Source organism: Cricetulus griseus, chromosome X (assembly GCF_003668045.3).
Source record: "Cricetulus griseus strain 17A/GY chromosome X, alternate assembly CriGri-PICRH-1.0, whole genome shotgun sequence".
Lineage (NCBI taxonomy): Eukaryota > Metazoa > Chordata > Mammalia > Rodentia > Cricetidae > Cricetulus > Cricetulus griseus.
The window spans coordinates 83,039,043-83,056,004 of NC_048604.1; the positions used below are offsets into that span (position 1 = coordinate 83,039,043).

The window sequence follows — 16,962 nt, forward strand, 5'->3', positions numbered from 1 at the left end:
CTTCTCAGAGCCCTCATTTACCTTCTTCAACGTCTGGGAATGTCTATTATCACTCCACTGACCTCAGCACCTTGCTGATAAATTGCTCAATCTGGGCGTATCCTAGCACAGACTACGTATAGTCTACCTTTCCAATGATCTCCATGTAGCATCTGTAGAAGCTGAGTGGGAATCTTCAGCTAAGTGCTTAAGTATTGAAAGAGCTGGAAACCATGTTCATTCCTTATACCACACGATTCAACTTCATGACCACTATCTCACTCCTCTGACCACAATCTATCTATTCTCATTCTCTCCCCATCTGCCTTGTTTTTGACATAATGTCTCCCTGTCACTCTGGCTACCCTAGGCTATGTAGACCCAGCTGGCTTGGAAATTGCAGCAATCTCCCTATGTCTGCTTCCCAGCTGTTAGGATTACAACTGTGAGCCATCAGACCACGCTTCACTGTAATGTCTTGATCTTCCACTGTAACTTATTTTTACCTTCAACCTTATTGTTTTCTCCCCTTACAGTCTGAGTTAGGCACTTTGCCTGTCTTTAGCCTAACCCATGGGTTATCTCAAGCAGGAATTCCTACACAGAGCTTGGGATGGGAACACTGAAGAAATCTTTTTGTGTATTAATACTGATTTGGGGGTTTGTTATTTTTAAGCTCTGGTGGCACTATGTTGTTCAGTCACTTCTCAAATTGATCCTCCCACCTCAGGCTCCAGAGTATCCGGGATGACAGGTATGTTATTACATCAAGACCTTCCAGGAAATAGTGGGAATCCCAAAGATAATTAGGTTAGGACCCAGGAAAAAGAAATAGAGTCATGGGGTTGATTCATGCTTACTCATTCTTAAAAGAGGAGACAAGAAGGGAATACATCAAATACTGGTGGCATTCATGAAACATGATTGTCTAATAGCACAGGAAAAAATGAGCATGGCCTGACAAGTGTTGTCATGACCATTCATGGCACTGAACAATAGCTCCTTAGTTTACTCTTCTTTTATCATGTATGCATCAGCTACTATAGATTTCTTAGAATCCAGTCCTATGCAGAGATTCATGATGAAGAATGAGTGATAGAAAACCACACTAACCACTTACTGTTTCCTCTAGAAATTCATTTAACTCTTGAGCCCTCATTCCCACTTGGGAATTGTGAGAGTGAACTGTCAACTGGGCAGAATCTAGGATAATCTAAGAGACAAATAAGTAGACCTGTCTGTGAGGGAGATTTAGACTAAGTTAATTAAGGTAGGGAGATCCGAATGTAGGTGGTATCTTTCCACTGGCTGGGATTCTGGTCTGAATACAAAAAAAAGAGCATTCATTCCTCTCTGTTTCCTAACTGTGGATGTAACATGCCCAGTTTTGTGGAGATTCTGCAGTCACACCTTAGCCACTGTGACAGACTCAAACTAAGCCAAAATAAACCCTTTCACCCTTAAGCTGCTTGTGTCAGGTATTTGTCACAGCAATGGGAAAAGTAACTAATACAAAATGTTCTCAAAGTTTCTTTCCTTTCCCTAATTCTCATTCCTTTTCACTGATCAACTTCCTTCTGTGAAAATGCAAATGCTTTCTCTGAAAATGGTCAATCACTCATTGTGATCTAATCAGCTGTAATTAACTTTCATTTCCACTGGGCTCATTTAGATTTCATCCTTTTAAGCATGGCTTCCTTGAAGCTCTATCTACTTCTCAGGCCTTTAACACCCCAATTACTCAGATAGTGGTTGTCCTACTTAGCTTTAACTGTCAACATGACAGAGCTAAAAGAGGAGTATCCACCTAAAAGAGGAGTATCACTTGAGGGACTGCTTAGACAGACAAGCCAGTAAGGATGTATGTGGGGGATTATGTTTACTCTTAATTGATGTAGGAGGGCCCAGTCTACTGTGGGAGGCACCAGTTTGGGGGCAGAGAGAGGGTCCTGGGGTTTGCAAGAAAGCCAGATAAGTATGGGTCTGTGCAACAGAAAGCAGCACTTCTCAGTGGTGTCTGCTCCAAGTTCCTGTTCGAGTTCTTGCCCTGACCTCCCTTAATGACAGGCTGTAAGCTATAAACTGAAATAAACCATTTTCTCCCCTAGGTTGTTTTTGCTCATGGTTTCTATCATAGCAACATAAAGGAAAACAAAAGAAAGATCTTCCCCCAAAGCATTGTGTCTAGACACCTTTGTTACATATTACTCATCTCGTATCCTTCAGCATTCAAATCCCTGAACATGTATTTTAATTCAAGCAGTCTGCCATTTTCTCAACTGCATTACAAAAAAAACCCATCAGACATTACACCACTGAGGGGCTAGAAAGATGGCTCAGTGGCTGTGCTTGCTGCTCTTGCAGAGGACCAGATTTCAGTTCTCAGTGACCATGTCAAGTGGCTCACAACCACCTGTGATCCAGCTCCAGGGGAGCCAATGCTCTCTTCTGGCCTTTGAAGGCACCCATACAAACATGCACATATACACAGACACAGATATGCACACAGACAACAATATACATCTTTTAGAAACAGTACAATAACGGGGTTGGGTGTGTAGTTCTGTGGCACAGTACATGCATAATATTCCCAAGACCCTTTGTTCCATCAGTAGCATGGGGAGAGGGGGAAAAAAGGCTTCGCTTTATATTGACAACCAAATCTCTCTCCACTTCTTTCCTTACGCTTTGCAGTCAGTCCCCAGGTCTTAGAAACTCTGATTATATGGAACAGTTTCATAGATGGCTCCTCCCATTTCTCTCAAACGAGGACCCTCAGAACTCAAATATCTTGGCCTGAACAAATACCCACTAACTGGTGTATCCATCTAGAAATATTTTCTTTTGGGCAGATTCAGGTTTCAGGATATATCTTTTAAGAAGTATCTTTTCAGGATATATTTGGTCTCTACTCCAACTTCTGGAATCATTCATAAATTTCAACAGGCCATCAAGCCTTTGTCCTGAGTAAGTGGTTAAGTTGGCTTCTGAGGTGGTGTGACATTAGTGTTAAAAACATTACTTCTCGATCTGTGCTGGTAACAGAACTTTTAATCGTCTTAGATACTAAGAGTAACTAATTGTGGAACTAGCTGGTACTTACCCATAGATTCTGAAGTTTGACTGCCAACCACTCGGAGCAACATAGGCTGACTACTATCTGACCTCTGGAGAGAGGTAGAAGGAGAGGACACTGTGGTGCCATTCACCTTGGCCTCAGCCTGGGGCTAAAGTTTGCAACAGAAAAAAAGTATTATTTTTCATAATAAACTCAATAAAACTGTAAGAACACTATAGACAAAAATAGGAATATTATAGACACTGAGAACTCAGGTACTATTACCATTGCTATGTAGAAACTGCCTAGAAATTGGGGAATGTGGGATATTTTATTGCTGATATGATCCATGGATATGTATTTGCATTTGAAATGTGTTCTCTTATATGAATGAAGGAAAATATAGATATGGTAGGATAAATATAAGTCGCTAAATTAAGAGGCTAAAAGATTGAGAAGGCCAAGTGAAAGCAGGGACAATATAAACCCCAAAAGGTAATGGAGAATCCGTATTCTTGAGAAGCATTAGTAACACAATAGAAAGAACATTATTTTAAAATTGTAAATGCTCAGAAGACCTGGGGCATGTCTGGCTAGGGTCTGTTTCAATGATATATCCTTCTAGGTTCCCAATGGAGGTATAAATCTTTAAATTTTGTGTTAAGGATTAGGAGAAGAAAAAAAACAAAGCTACACCACAAAATGTAAGTAATTTCAAATAAGAAACTTCATTTTACAGTCAAAATTTCATTTATAGAGAATGAATGGAAATCTTCTGCCATTTCCCTGTAAGATGCATTTCCAATTGACAAAAAGAAATGAACAGAAGACAAAGCCAAAATCGAAAATATGTTTGGAGATAAGATGATGTGAAGCAAATATTGAAAAGTACTTAAAGTTTAAGTACAAGGATCTGAGTTCTGTCTTTTGGTTTTATTTAAAAGAGGAAAGTGAAAGTTTGTAACTAGCCAATAGTGGAAAGTTAGGGGCCTTACTTGCTCCAGGAGCTGCCTCAGTCTATGTAACTGAGACTCAAGCTGCTTGTTGTGGTCCTCCAGGATTTGCATCCTGGCTTCCAGGCGTCCTTTGTGTTGACGCAGTAGCTTGGCCTCAGCAATAAGCTCAGCATCCCTGGGACTCTGGGGAGAGGTGGGCATCATCTCAGGAGGAGACGGCAGTGGGGACAGGCCTTTATGCTCATGCTGCTGCTTCAGACGATCATATTCTGCTTGCAGATTCCTATATGGATCACAGGTTAAGAAAGGAAAGGAAGAAAAATGAATAACATTACCAGATTTCATATAACTGGCATACAGATGAATCTGACCACCACCAAACAAGAACAAGCAAAAGGGAGGCACTAATGAATGGTTTATATGATGATGATCTTACCGATGCTAAAGGAACAAAATAAAATTGGAAGCTTTCGACTGGTGTGTGAGGAGAGATGTTTTTCAGTTTTTATGCCATACTAATAGTCTCACGGGTGCTATGTTCAGATAAGTAAGCAGCAGAAGATTTAATCATTTTGTAAGTATTTCCTTATAATGTGAGATTAAAATTTTATGCCTCAATTCAGATTTTAATTTTCTTCAAAAAATCAAAGTATCAACAGAAATGTACAAAATAAATAAACACACACACACACACACACACACACACACACACACACACACACACACAGAATAGATCATGTATTTATCACCCTGCTTTAATAAATTTAACAACTTCCATAATTTCTGCAAAATCTTTTTGGTTTTAGGGGATTTTTAAATTTTTGCATGCATGCATCATGCATGTTATGCTGATACAGACCTCAGGGTCCTGCACATTCCAATTTTTTAAGCGATAAAATCCAGCAGCCAAACCTTAAACTACCCCAATGTACCTCATCAACTCCTCACTTAGCATCACTGCTAAGGAGATAATGCCACACTGAATCCTATATCCATCAATACCATGCATGTATTGTTATCCTGAAACTAAGATACTATTATTACCTGTTCTTTACTTAGAAAAAAAGTAGTCACTTCATGTAATTCAATCTAGCATCAGTACTTTGCATGTTCTTAAATCATTCATTTAAGAACTTTATGCTGAAGATGATACATACCGTTGAGTTGCTTTTTGCCTTCAACATCATTTGTTGCAGCTGTATCCACGTCAGTACATTGTAATTTGTTATTTTATGGCTATAAGGTTTTATCTTGCTGCTTGAATATGTCCGAGTATTCAGTTTCTCAATATCACAAACCATGATGCAATGAACTTCCTTACAGCAGTCTCTTTGGACGCATGGGACTGATCCAGACACCAGGAACATGGGTTTCAGTGAGGAAACCTCAGAAATCTATGGGACCTCCTGTTCAGTACTTATCCCTAGCATAGGTGTGGACTTTGGGAGCCCATTCCACATAGAGGAATACTCCCTGAGTCAAGACACATGGGGGTGGGCCTAGGCCCTATCTCAAAGGATATGATAGACTCTGATGACACCCTATGGAAGGCCTCACCACCCAGGGGAAGCAGAAAGGATATGTGATAGGTAGGGTTTTAGTTGGGGAGTGGTAGGGGAGGACGGGAGGGAGAAGGGAACTGGGATTGTCATGTATAACAATCCTGTTTCTAATACAAATAAAAAAGTAAAATATATCTTGACGTGGGATCTGGGGGGTGCTTATAATATCTTCATATATTGCTGAAGTGCTCTCCTAAATGGTTTTTATCAATTTATTCTCTCAGCAGTAGTGAATGAAGCTTTCCTTTTGCCACATTCTTATAAAAAAAACTTGGTGTTAGCAGACTTTCACATTTTGGATCATCTGATGGCTACATTTTAATCTTCGCATTTCTGATCACTGATGAATTGAACTTCTGTCATAACTGGCAGTTAAAGTTTAAATGTGAAATGTCTCCCATATGCATGTTTTTGAACACTTGGTACCCATCTGTTGGTGCTGTTTGGGAAGGTTGTAAAACCTTTAGGAGGGATAACGCCTGGCTGTAGGTATTAGGTCAACATGGGCAGTTCTTGCGGCTTTATAGGCAGGATCTGACTTCTAGGTGTATTGTTTTTCCATATTAAAATTCTTGATATAGTATAGATGTCTATTCTTTGTAAGTTAACATGTATAGGTATATTAGATCCTGCAATGATAGGCCTGGTGCCTGCAGGGTATTGGATCCCTTGGATGATTGGTGGTAGTAGCTAAGCTTGGGTCCTCTATAACAAAATTCTCTTAACTGCTGAGCCATCTTTCTTGCCAATTTTGCCATATCTTAGTCTACAGCTGATTTTGTGAATATTCTATAGTATAAAAATAAATTTCAGCACATTTCTTCATAGTTTTTGTTTTTATGTTTGATTTAAGATAATCTTCTTACAGTTACATTCTAAAACTTATGGGGTATGCTCTATTGCTGATGACAACACCTATATAATTCATTAAACATGGTGAAATCAAACTGATGCCTACCTAGAGCCTTCACCCCTACTGGCTAGTGTTCATGGTACTGAAAGGTACTCTGCATGCTACCAAAGTAGAAAGGTAAACACCAATCCAACTAAAAATTCTTTGATCTACAATGGTGACCTGCCTGCATGATACACTGATAGAATAGTAGCACAAAAGTCACAGGAGTAACCAACCACTATTTGATTTGATTTAAGGTTTGCTCCATAACATAGAACCCATGCCTGATACTGCTCAAGTGGCTAGGAACATAAGACTAGATAGCATATGGACCAAATGGGCATAACAATAAAAATGACTCATTGACATTTTGCTATATCAATAGACCAGTGTCTTGTTCAGCAATCATCAGAGAAGCCTCCTGCAGTACATGGGAACAAATACAGAGACTCACAACTGAACAATGTGTATCAAGTAACAGACTTTGGAATACTTAGTCTTAAATGGTAGGTCTCCATCAAATCCCTCCCCGAAAGGCTCAGGAATCTTTGTGGAGGAGGAAACAGGAAGACTGTAAGAGTCAGTGGGAATGGAAGACACCATGGAAACAGTGTCTTCCAGATACAATAGTACTGACACACATATGAACTCCTGGAGAATGACAGCATCCACAGGACCTTCACCAGTCTAACCTACATGGGGTCCTAGCACTGAGCAGGAAAGTGAACACAAACCTCTATACCTAATGCAGGAGCTATTTCCAACTGACAACAATTCACAAAGGGAAAATTAGTTTTTCCCGATGGAGTCTCACTGGGTATACAAACCAAATTTAAAGGCAGGACCAATGCCAAGGAGTGGATGGGTAACACAAAATGAACTCAATGGTATTTTTTGAATGTTTTTGTCTCATAATGTTTTAACCTCACAGATGTTTTGCTTATATATTATGGTGTCTAATTCTGTGTTTTTATGGGATTTTTGTGCGGATGGTGTGTTTGTGTCTTTATATGCTTCTTGGGCTTTCTCTTTGGCTTTTTTCCTGCTTGTTTGTTTGTTTTGCCTTATTCTGGGGTGTGTGGGTTTAGTTTGCCTGTTAGTTTTCTAATGAGAGGAGGAAGGAAGGGTAAGGGTTTGGGTGGGTGGGGAGGATCTGGCAGGAGTTAGAGGAGGAGAAACTCTGATCAGAATCTATTGTATAAAAATCTATTTTCAATAAAAGTTAAAATTATGTATAAAACTGTGGTCCAGAGAGATGTCTTAACAGGTAGTTTGCAGCCAGACTTGATGACCTGAATTCAATCAGTGGAATGCAAATAGTGGAGGGAATAACTTCTACAGTCTGTCTTCCGGGTATGTGCTATTGTGACATGTCCCCCCAAGACACACATACAAAGTAAATAGCATGCTCTTTAAAAATTATTTTTTACCTTTTTATTTGAAGCCTTAATTTTAATTTTTTTGTGTGGGGTGAACATATGATTTAATTTTACTTTCCCCTCATTGATAAACTTCAGAGCAATTCCACTCATTATGTTTGATTTCTGTCATTGCCTCTGCAATACATCAAGTGCCCATCAATAGACAGTTGTGCTTCCATGGTCTCTACTCTCTTCCATTGATAGTAGTTGCCATTTGGTAGTTCTTCTCATTTCCACTATATTCTTTCTCAAAATTATCTAGTTATTCTAATCTATTTGATCTTCTGTATGATTTTAGTACCAAATAGTCATACTTCATGAAAATCCACGATCATATTTTGGGTTTGAATTATATTGAATTTAGATATTAAATGGGGAAGAGCTGGGTTCATATAATTGAATTTTCACACACAGGAATGGGGTAAAGCTCCTCATTGTTATTGTCTTATATCTATAATATTTTACATCCATGGTATTGTATATTTCACTTCTTTTCTTTCTTGGTTTTTAATGCTTTTTGCTGTTGTTGCTTGAGACAGGGTTGCACTATATAGTCATGGACTGGAATTCTCCAAATAGACTAGGATGGCCTCAAATTCATAGAGATCCTTTTGCTTCTGTCCCCTAGTGCCTGGATTAAAGGTGCAGACCACCATTAATGCTTACTTTTTAATTTTACTATTTTTAATGAGGACATTTGAGATACATTTTCCATTCTGTGTATAAAAATCATATATATATATATAAATACATATATACATATATATATATTACTTTATTTAATTCGGTTGCTTATTTTTGCAATGTTTGTGATTTTCAAATTCAACAAATAGTGATTTAGAGGTACAGCTTTTACATTTCCAACCATTTTAGTATACGTTCTCATTCAGTTGCATTTTATACAGAGAAAAACTGCATGATACTAATGTAAATACAATTTAACTCTAGTTTGTAATCACTTTTTAAATGGATGCTTAAAAACACATGCTATAAGCCAGGTGTGGTGGTGTATACCTTTAATCTCAGCACTCAGGAGGCAGGTGGTTCTCTGTGAGGTTGAGACCTACCTGGTCTACATAGTGAGTTCCAGGACAGCCTGGGCTGTTACACAGAGAAATCCTGTCTTGAAAAAAAAATTGAAATTGTATGTATGCTCCTTTCTAAAAGATAGTATCTATACAGAGTGCATTAATTTTGTTGACTTTGTAAGTTTACTAAATTTCTGACTTCATTGGGCTAATCAATTTCTTAGATCAATGTTGAAATATTAACAGTTTGTTTCTCCTCTTGAATGTACTATAACCTACTGATGTGGGTATTTAAGGAGTTATACGAATAAAGACTTAGATTGTTGTTGATTTTTTTCCCCTCTATAACTATTGGACTTAGTTTGGGTTATATTCAGTTGCCGTTTGAGGGAATACAGACAATATTACAACATATAAATATTCCAATGTTTCAGGATTTACTGTAAATACAATTATAAATGAGGATACTCTGCATTTGACTGAGTAAATTCTTGATAACTTTCATCTGGTTACCAAAACTAGCAAATAAGATACAAAATTTCAGTGGGTGGCAGCTGTGGTGGTGTAGCCTTCCCGCAGGTCTCTTACCTACTTTCTGGCTGCTGGGTACTACACCAGAGCAGTGGAACTCCAGCAGAGTTGGGGCCAGGGCATTTGCTAGGCCAGAAATGAATGTGGGAGGGGCCCGGCATGTGCTCTGGGCTTTAGGGCCTAGAGATTGGAGAAGTTTAGCTGGTAGACCAGTCACTCACCTTTTCTTCCAACTGGTGTAGATGGTGCTTGTGCCTATGGGGGCTGCTGATGTTGCAGGGCATGACTGGCCAAAGGGAGGATGATGGAAGTTGGTGGGTTTAGGTAGTGGAGTGGGTCTTGTGGTAACAGAATCCAGTGGGTAGCAGCCATAGTGGTACTGGTGGTGTAGCCTACCTGCAGGTCTCTCACCTGATGGCAGACTGCTGGGGTCTGCCCCAGAGCAGGGCAGTTCCACCAGAGTTGGGGGCAGGGTCTAGCTGCCTTTCTGGGGCTGAGATGGGAGGGGGAGGGGCACAGGATGTGGGAAACCCCCAGAGAGAGCTGACCTGAATTTGTGGGAGCACTTGTACTCTGGACCAACAGCTGGGGAGCCTGCATGAGACCAACCTAGGCCCTCTGCATGTGTGTGTGAGAGAGTTGTGTAGCTTGGTCTCTTTGTAAGGCTCCTAGCAGTGAGATCTGAACCTCTTCCTGGCTTAGCTGGCTTTTGGGAACCTGTTCCCCATGCTGGATTACCTGGCCCAGCCTTGATGCAGGGAGAGGAGATGGGTCCTACCTCAACTTGATGTTCTGAGCTTTGGTCAAGATCATGGGAGGCCTGAAGCTTTCTGAATGGAGGAGGAGGAGTGGATGGGGAGGGTCGTATAGGGGAGAAGGGGGGAAACAGGAGGAGAGGAGGGAGGGGGAACTGTGGTCTGTATGTAAAATAAATGAAAAAATGTTAATTAAATAAAATTTTAAAAAGATGGAAGAATTCAGCTGTTCATAGATATTATTTTATCAGCCAAGATAAATAAAGAGATGCATCCTGTGAGTAAGCAGGTTTTCCTCTGAATGGTATGAGACAGTAAGTTAATCTCATGAATGGGTTTTAGCATTAGGGCAATGTTTTGTGCTCCATATTGGAACAAGGAATGCCATGATTTCTTAAAAGTTCAGGGTCAAAAAGCTAGATTCTGCTGGGCGTTGGTGGTGCACACCTTTAATCCCAGCACCCAGGAGGCAGAGACAGAGGCAGGAGGATCTCTGTGAGTTCGAGGCCAGCCTGGTCTCCAGAGCGAGTGCCAGGATAGGCTCCAAAGCTACACAGAGAAACCCTGTCTCGAAAAACCAAAAAAAAAAAAAAAAAAAAAAAAAAGCTAGATTCCACAATGAGACAGAAAGAAGGAAGATGCAATATACTCTTAGTCTATTGATATTTGAAACTTACCTTATACTAAACAGCACAAACTTTTCAGCAATTTAGTTAATGTCATGCAGGAAAGCAACGTTTAATCTTTTTGATTTGCAAGAATAGAATCATCCATCTGTCCTGACTGAGATCATATGGCAACCGAACTTCATGAGCTGTCTGTGATGTGTTTCATAGCAATCTACTTTGGTAAAACAGTGATACAAGCTTATTGGAAGTTAACTTTGCTTTCTTTCAGCAAGATACATGGTCCCTTTGGGTCTGAACCAAATTATGTAGTTGTCCACATTAATTAAGTCTAATTAGTGAGCATTTATCAACCATCCGCTAAACGTTTCTACGAAATTAAAGATATATTCAGAAGGGCTCATTTCACAACAACAATCTTCCTTTTCCTCCCTTGCAGTTACAACACACACACACACACACACACACACACACACACACACACACAACTACTTTTGAGGCTAGAGAATGAGTCAGTAGTTAAGAGCACTGGTTGCTCTTACAGGGTCACACATTTGTTTCCTAGCACCCACATGATCGTTCACAATTGCCCTTAATCCCAGTTTCAGGGGATCCAAAATCCTATTCTGGCCTCAGGCATGCGATTGGTGCACTTACGTAATATATGCAAGCAACACACACACACATACACAAAAAAATTAAAGAAAACTTGTATTCCTTGAAATGGTACAACTGATGACACTTTAATGTGAAATTTTATTAAAAAATATTCTTTCCATGGGTCACTCATGATGTTCTTCATTGAAACACTCTTTTTCACATTTACTTTTGGATAATGGAACAAAGTTATGACTATCTTCTCACTTACTGTCATAAAGGAACTGTCAGAAGACTGCCTCTTTTAGTGACATATTCCTTGGTGTAACCCTGGGTTTCAGTTGTACACAAGTGTATGAGTTAGCATATGAGTGTCATTGCTTAGACTCTGGCTTGAAGGCATGCTTGAAAAAGATATGTCTAGGTTTTTTCTTTACATTTTCTTCAACTTATCATCTTTCCTCTCTCTCTCTCTCTCTCTCTCTCTCTCTCTCTCTCTCTCTCTCTCTCTCTCTCTCTCTCTCTTTCTGCATCTACACTGAATGATGCAGACACATCACACATCATACCACCAGGAAGTAGCTAGAGTATTTCAGATACTTCTTTCAAGGCTGTGATACTCACCTACCTATTACCCTCTTTTGTTGTCCCATGGTGTATGTATTAGGCTCATGTCTGCATTTAAGTTGTAGTTAAGTAAAGCAGTCAAAATATCTATGCTCAAGTACAAGTGTGCATATATATATATATGTGTGTGTGTGTGTGTGTGTGTGTGTGTGTGTGTGTATGTATGTTTGGGGGGACCCTGATCTGAAATAGTAATCTTGGCTCTGGGTTCCCACCTTGTAAAGAGAATTTTAAGCATTTTTATGACACCAGGAGCCAGAAGACCACAAATCCATCTCACTTATTGCTCTCTACTATTTGCTCAGCTTTTCTTGCCATTTCTGGTCCACAGAGATACCTATCTAGTTTTGAAGTCCGGCTATGTCCTTCTCATTTTTCATTTCATTTACTGTCACTAGATAAATGGCAGAACAAAGAACGATTTCTTAATGTAAGAGCTAATCTCATCTTAATCAGAGGAGAATAGGCCATACAGATTTTGCACAGATATAGTCAAGGTTACGTCAGTATTAATTCACTACTCCAAGGAGACATGATTTAATCAAGTATTCTTCCCCTAAATAAAAATGTGATAAACATATAGCCACTAGCTTAGTAACCAACTTGATTGTATGGTTTACCACTCTGGGACTTTGAAGTGGCATATCTTGCTGTACCAAGAGTTCTGAGGTTATCCACACATCAAGGAAAGTTTCTTTACAAGGTCTCATTTTTGTAGCTATGGCTGGCTTAGAATTCACTCTATAGCCTAGGCTAGCTCCTCAACCAAATGGGTTTCTTGGCCAACAATTAAATAAAATGCAAAATTGTTTGTTACAGATGGTTCTACATGTTTAAGACCAAATTCTCTTTTAGATTATTTATAAATGTTCAGGAGATTTATCAAGAAGCACTAATACATATGAGGTTGAATTGGAAATGACTTTTAAAACCTTTAAAGTTTTTTAAAAAATTATGTGTTTGCCTACATTTATATCTGTACACCATGGACATGCCTGGTACACATGGAGGCCAGAAGATGGCATTGGATCCCTGTAACTGGAGTTAGAGATGGTTGTAAGCCACCATGTGGGTGCTGGGAATTGAACCCAGGTACTCTTGATGAGCAACCAGTACACTCCTAACCCGTAAGCCGTCTCTCCAGCCCCATGAAGATGAGTCTAATTAAATGATGTTTTGTTTTGCTTTGCTTTGCTTTGGTTCTAAAATCAGGCTTTGTAATGAAGTTTAGGCTTACTGGGAACTTAATGTGCAGTCCAGGTTGACCTAGAACTCATGATCCTTCTTCAGTAGCAGTATTGCCATAATGCCTGGATTACCAAATGTGTTAGAATAAAGTCATAGTCACAGAGTTGTTAGGTTGTAGTTTTGTTAGTGGTTGGGCAACAAAGGTCTTTAGCTTGACATATTGAGTTCTCATAGTTAAAATTATTCATACACTTTTAAAGTATAGTATAATGCTACAGTTCTTTAAGATTTATTCTATTTTTAATTATGGGGGAGGGACTATGTACACATTAGTGCAAGCTCCTCTGGAGGTCAGAAAGCAACATCCCATCCCCTGGAGCTAGAATGAGAGGTAGTTTTAAGTCATTTGACATTGGTAATGAGAATTGAACTTAGTACTCTTAACCATTGAAACATCTTTCCAGCCTCTAGATTTTATTTATTTATTTTGTTTTTTTTTAATTAGAAAAAAGATTATTTTACATGTCAGTCCCAGGTCCCTCTCCCTCCCCTCCTCCCCTGCCCGAGACAGGGTTTCTCTGCATTGTTTTGGAGCCTGTCCTGGAACTTGCTCTGTAGAAAAGGCTGGCCTTGAACTCACAGAGATCTGCTTGCCTCTGCCTCCCAAGTGCTGGTATTAAAGGTATGTGCCATCAACACCTGGACCCAGCCTCTAGATTTTCAAAACATGCCATATTTGGGAGGCATGTACAAGAGGTCATTAATACATAGGACTGATAAGACACTATTATATAATCACCATTCTAAGGTAAGGGGATTTTTGGTTTTTGACACAATGTTTTGCTGTACAGTGCCAACTGGCCTGGGACTTCTAACTCTTTTCCCTCTACCTCCTAGTGTTGGGGTTATACGCAAGAGCTGGATCCCAGAGTGAGTTGTTTTAATGTTTTAGCACAAGTACACAATTTACACATTTTAATAGTTGCTTACCAATTTATATTGCTAACTGATACGCAACAGTTTCTTGAAGCTACATATCTCCCCCCCTACTGCTTCTCTAATTGTTAGGATGAAGTCCTGAAGTAATTTCAATACAGATGAATATATGTCAGGGATCAGACAACAGCTCCACAGAGAATCTATTTACATTCTTGATTATCTTGTAAATTGTATTTCTCTGGTAGCTCCCTAAAGAACACTAATTCAAATTCATTGCACAGGGCTTCTGTCACTACAATTTCTTCTTGTAGCCAGTCATGCTAAAAAAAAGTTTCCCATCCATTATTAATTTCTTACTCTCTATAGAGCCAAAACAACCTTCCATACTACAACTACACAGTAGTGTGTGATTAATTTTGTCATAAAGTGTACAAACATGGTTGCCCAGATACAAATTTACATTTTAACAAATTTCCTAAATACCTAGTGGACAGAAAAGATGAGTCGTATTGGCATGGCTTATTGCCTCACCTCCCATAGTTCGAAACAAGAAAGCACATTGCCTTTGTAGCAATGATTTACAAGTATCTCTATTGCAATGCTAACTGGCATATATGCTAAAAACATACAACAGTTCTTTGTAATTTCTCTTTAACACATGTCATATACTCTTTAAATGGAAATCCCCTACTAATATTAACTATGTAGTTTTGTAATTATATAAGTGAAATAAAGAAATAAAAGTAGTTTCCAGTGATCAATGTATTCTTAAACAGTTGGTTTTTTTTTTTTTTTTTGGTTTTTTGAGACAGGGTTTCTCTGTGTAGCTTGAGAGCCTATCCAGGCACTCACTCTGGAGACCAGGCTGGCCTCGAACTCACAGAGATCCTCCTGCCTCTGTCTCTGCCTCCTGGATGCTGGGATTAAAGGTGTGCACCACCAATGCCTGGCTATATTGTATATTACAATTACACTGTTTATAAAGTCTAAGCACATATTAGGTCTTATGTAGTATATATGTAGAAGGAACAAATCAGAGAAATTAGGCTCTACCCTCATACAGTATTAAAAGCAATGAACATACCCACCAAAATCTTTATTAAAGCAAATGTAATAAATCATGTAAAACTCTAAGAGTCACTATACACTTAGTGAATTAGTAGTTCCTTTTAAAAAAAGATATTAATATTCTGCCCGAATGGTGCATTTGAAAACTGGAAACTGCATAAACCTTTTCAATCATAACTCAACTATTTAAAGCTATATCAAAATATTTTATCAAGCACCAAGTCAAAAATGCCTCTGGACTAAGCAGAAGAAGATATTCATATGACTTGGCATTACCAATGTTAATTAAGGAGAATCTCATGGAGTCGGAAATAAGAGTGTGAATATTTTAGACATGCCTTGAGCAAAACAGTAAAAATGAGAGGACTTCCCCAGGCTCTTTTCTAATCCATTTTTCCTTAACAGGGTCCTCCTTTTGAAGAAATCAGAGTTCTTAATTCCAACTCCTTTCCTATTGAAATTTATTTTCTTATAGATCTTATATAAGAAACTTAATACTTAATGGGATTTTAGAATAATGCATCATATTTCCAATGATATATACATTTAAAAATAGATGTCAAAGCTTGTAATGGAGAAAAAAAACATCAGGGGAAAATCTGAACAATATAACTTTTTGACACCCTGCCTTTCTGTTGCCTTTCACCAGCCTTGGCAGAGAAGGGAATTAAAGCAGGATTTGAGAGATAATCTTAGAGTCTAAAAAGACCTTGATTTACTCCCTGCTGAAACTAAGCAACTGACTTATGCACTAATCTCATTATGAGGGTTGAAGAGCCAGTATTACTGGTCTATATTCTGTATGCAAATCACTCTTAGAAGCAAGCTTAGCCCATACCATGTATTCCACAAACACTGTTTGCTATTACTATTGTTGCAGCTGCTGGTATTCCCATCTCTCTCTCTCTCTCTCTCTCTCTCTCTCTCTCTCTCTCTCTCTCTCTCTCTGTTTTGTACTTTTGATACTTTAAACCTCAGGTGTGCTGAAAACTCCCTATCGGAAAATGGTACTTAGATAGTCTGAAAGGAAAGAAATCTATGAAAATGTAATGAGCTTGGTAGAAAATGTAAATATATAGTGCTAGGAAAGTGATTTAGCCTTCTAAATCTGCCTGATGTACACTTGAGTTCTAGCCTCTAGCCATGTTGTAGTTGCTATCCCCAAACTTTGCAATTATGATGCTTTTCCTACCATCTGTGCTTTGGTAACGTTTATCAGGGATTAGCATTTGAGGAAAAATGAAGTTACTGAGTTAAAATAACTATGATAAGAACTCCTTGGGTTTGATCAAATGTGGTAGGTGTGTAACAAAATTGTCAGGTTATATTCATAGGTTACTGTTAGAATAATGTGTTTAGGTCAAGTTGACTGGGCTAACGTAGCTAGATATGGCGTATTTTCTGAGTATGCCATTGACACGTTTCTGCAAATAGAAAGAAAAAGAAACAACCAAAACCAGAAAAGAAGTCGAGAATATTAACTGACCTTATTTTCTACCTTTACTGACTCACATTGTTCAAAAACTGGTGATTAGGTACTAGACACATTATTGTCTATTACACACATTATTTTCTATAGGAGAAATGTATTTGTCATCAGTGCAACGAAAGAAAAGAAGTCATAAAAGATCCTAGACACATTATGTGGAAATAAGGCCGGGAAACAAAACTCAAGACAAACATGGTAGTGGCTAGTCTTCTCTAACCACAAGGCCAACAAAGACTGAAGATG

At 38.8% G+C, this 16,962-nt stretch overlaps 1 protein-coding gene across 7 annotated transcripts in view; it reads right to left on the bottom strand.

Moving 5' to 3' along the window:
* Dmd (dystrophin) overlaps window positions 1–16,962 on the bottom strand; it is a 1,637,847-nt gene that overhangs the window by 24,712 nt on the left and 1,596,173 nt on the right. For all 7 annotated transcript variants that reach the window (XM_035449892.1, XM_035449894.1, XM_035449893.1 and 4 more), the window contains 2 exons: window positions 4,033–4,276; window positions 3,083–3,206 (listed from right to left, as the gene is read on the bottom strand). In XM_035449892.1, the coding sequence (XP_035305783.1) occupies window positions 3,083–3,206; window positions 4,033–4,276 (368 nt within the window). The remainder of the gene's footprint in view (window positions 1–3,082; window positions 3,207–4,032; window positions 4,277–16,962) is intronic.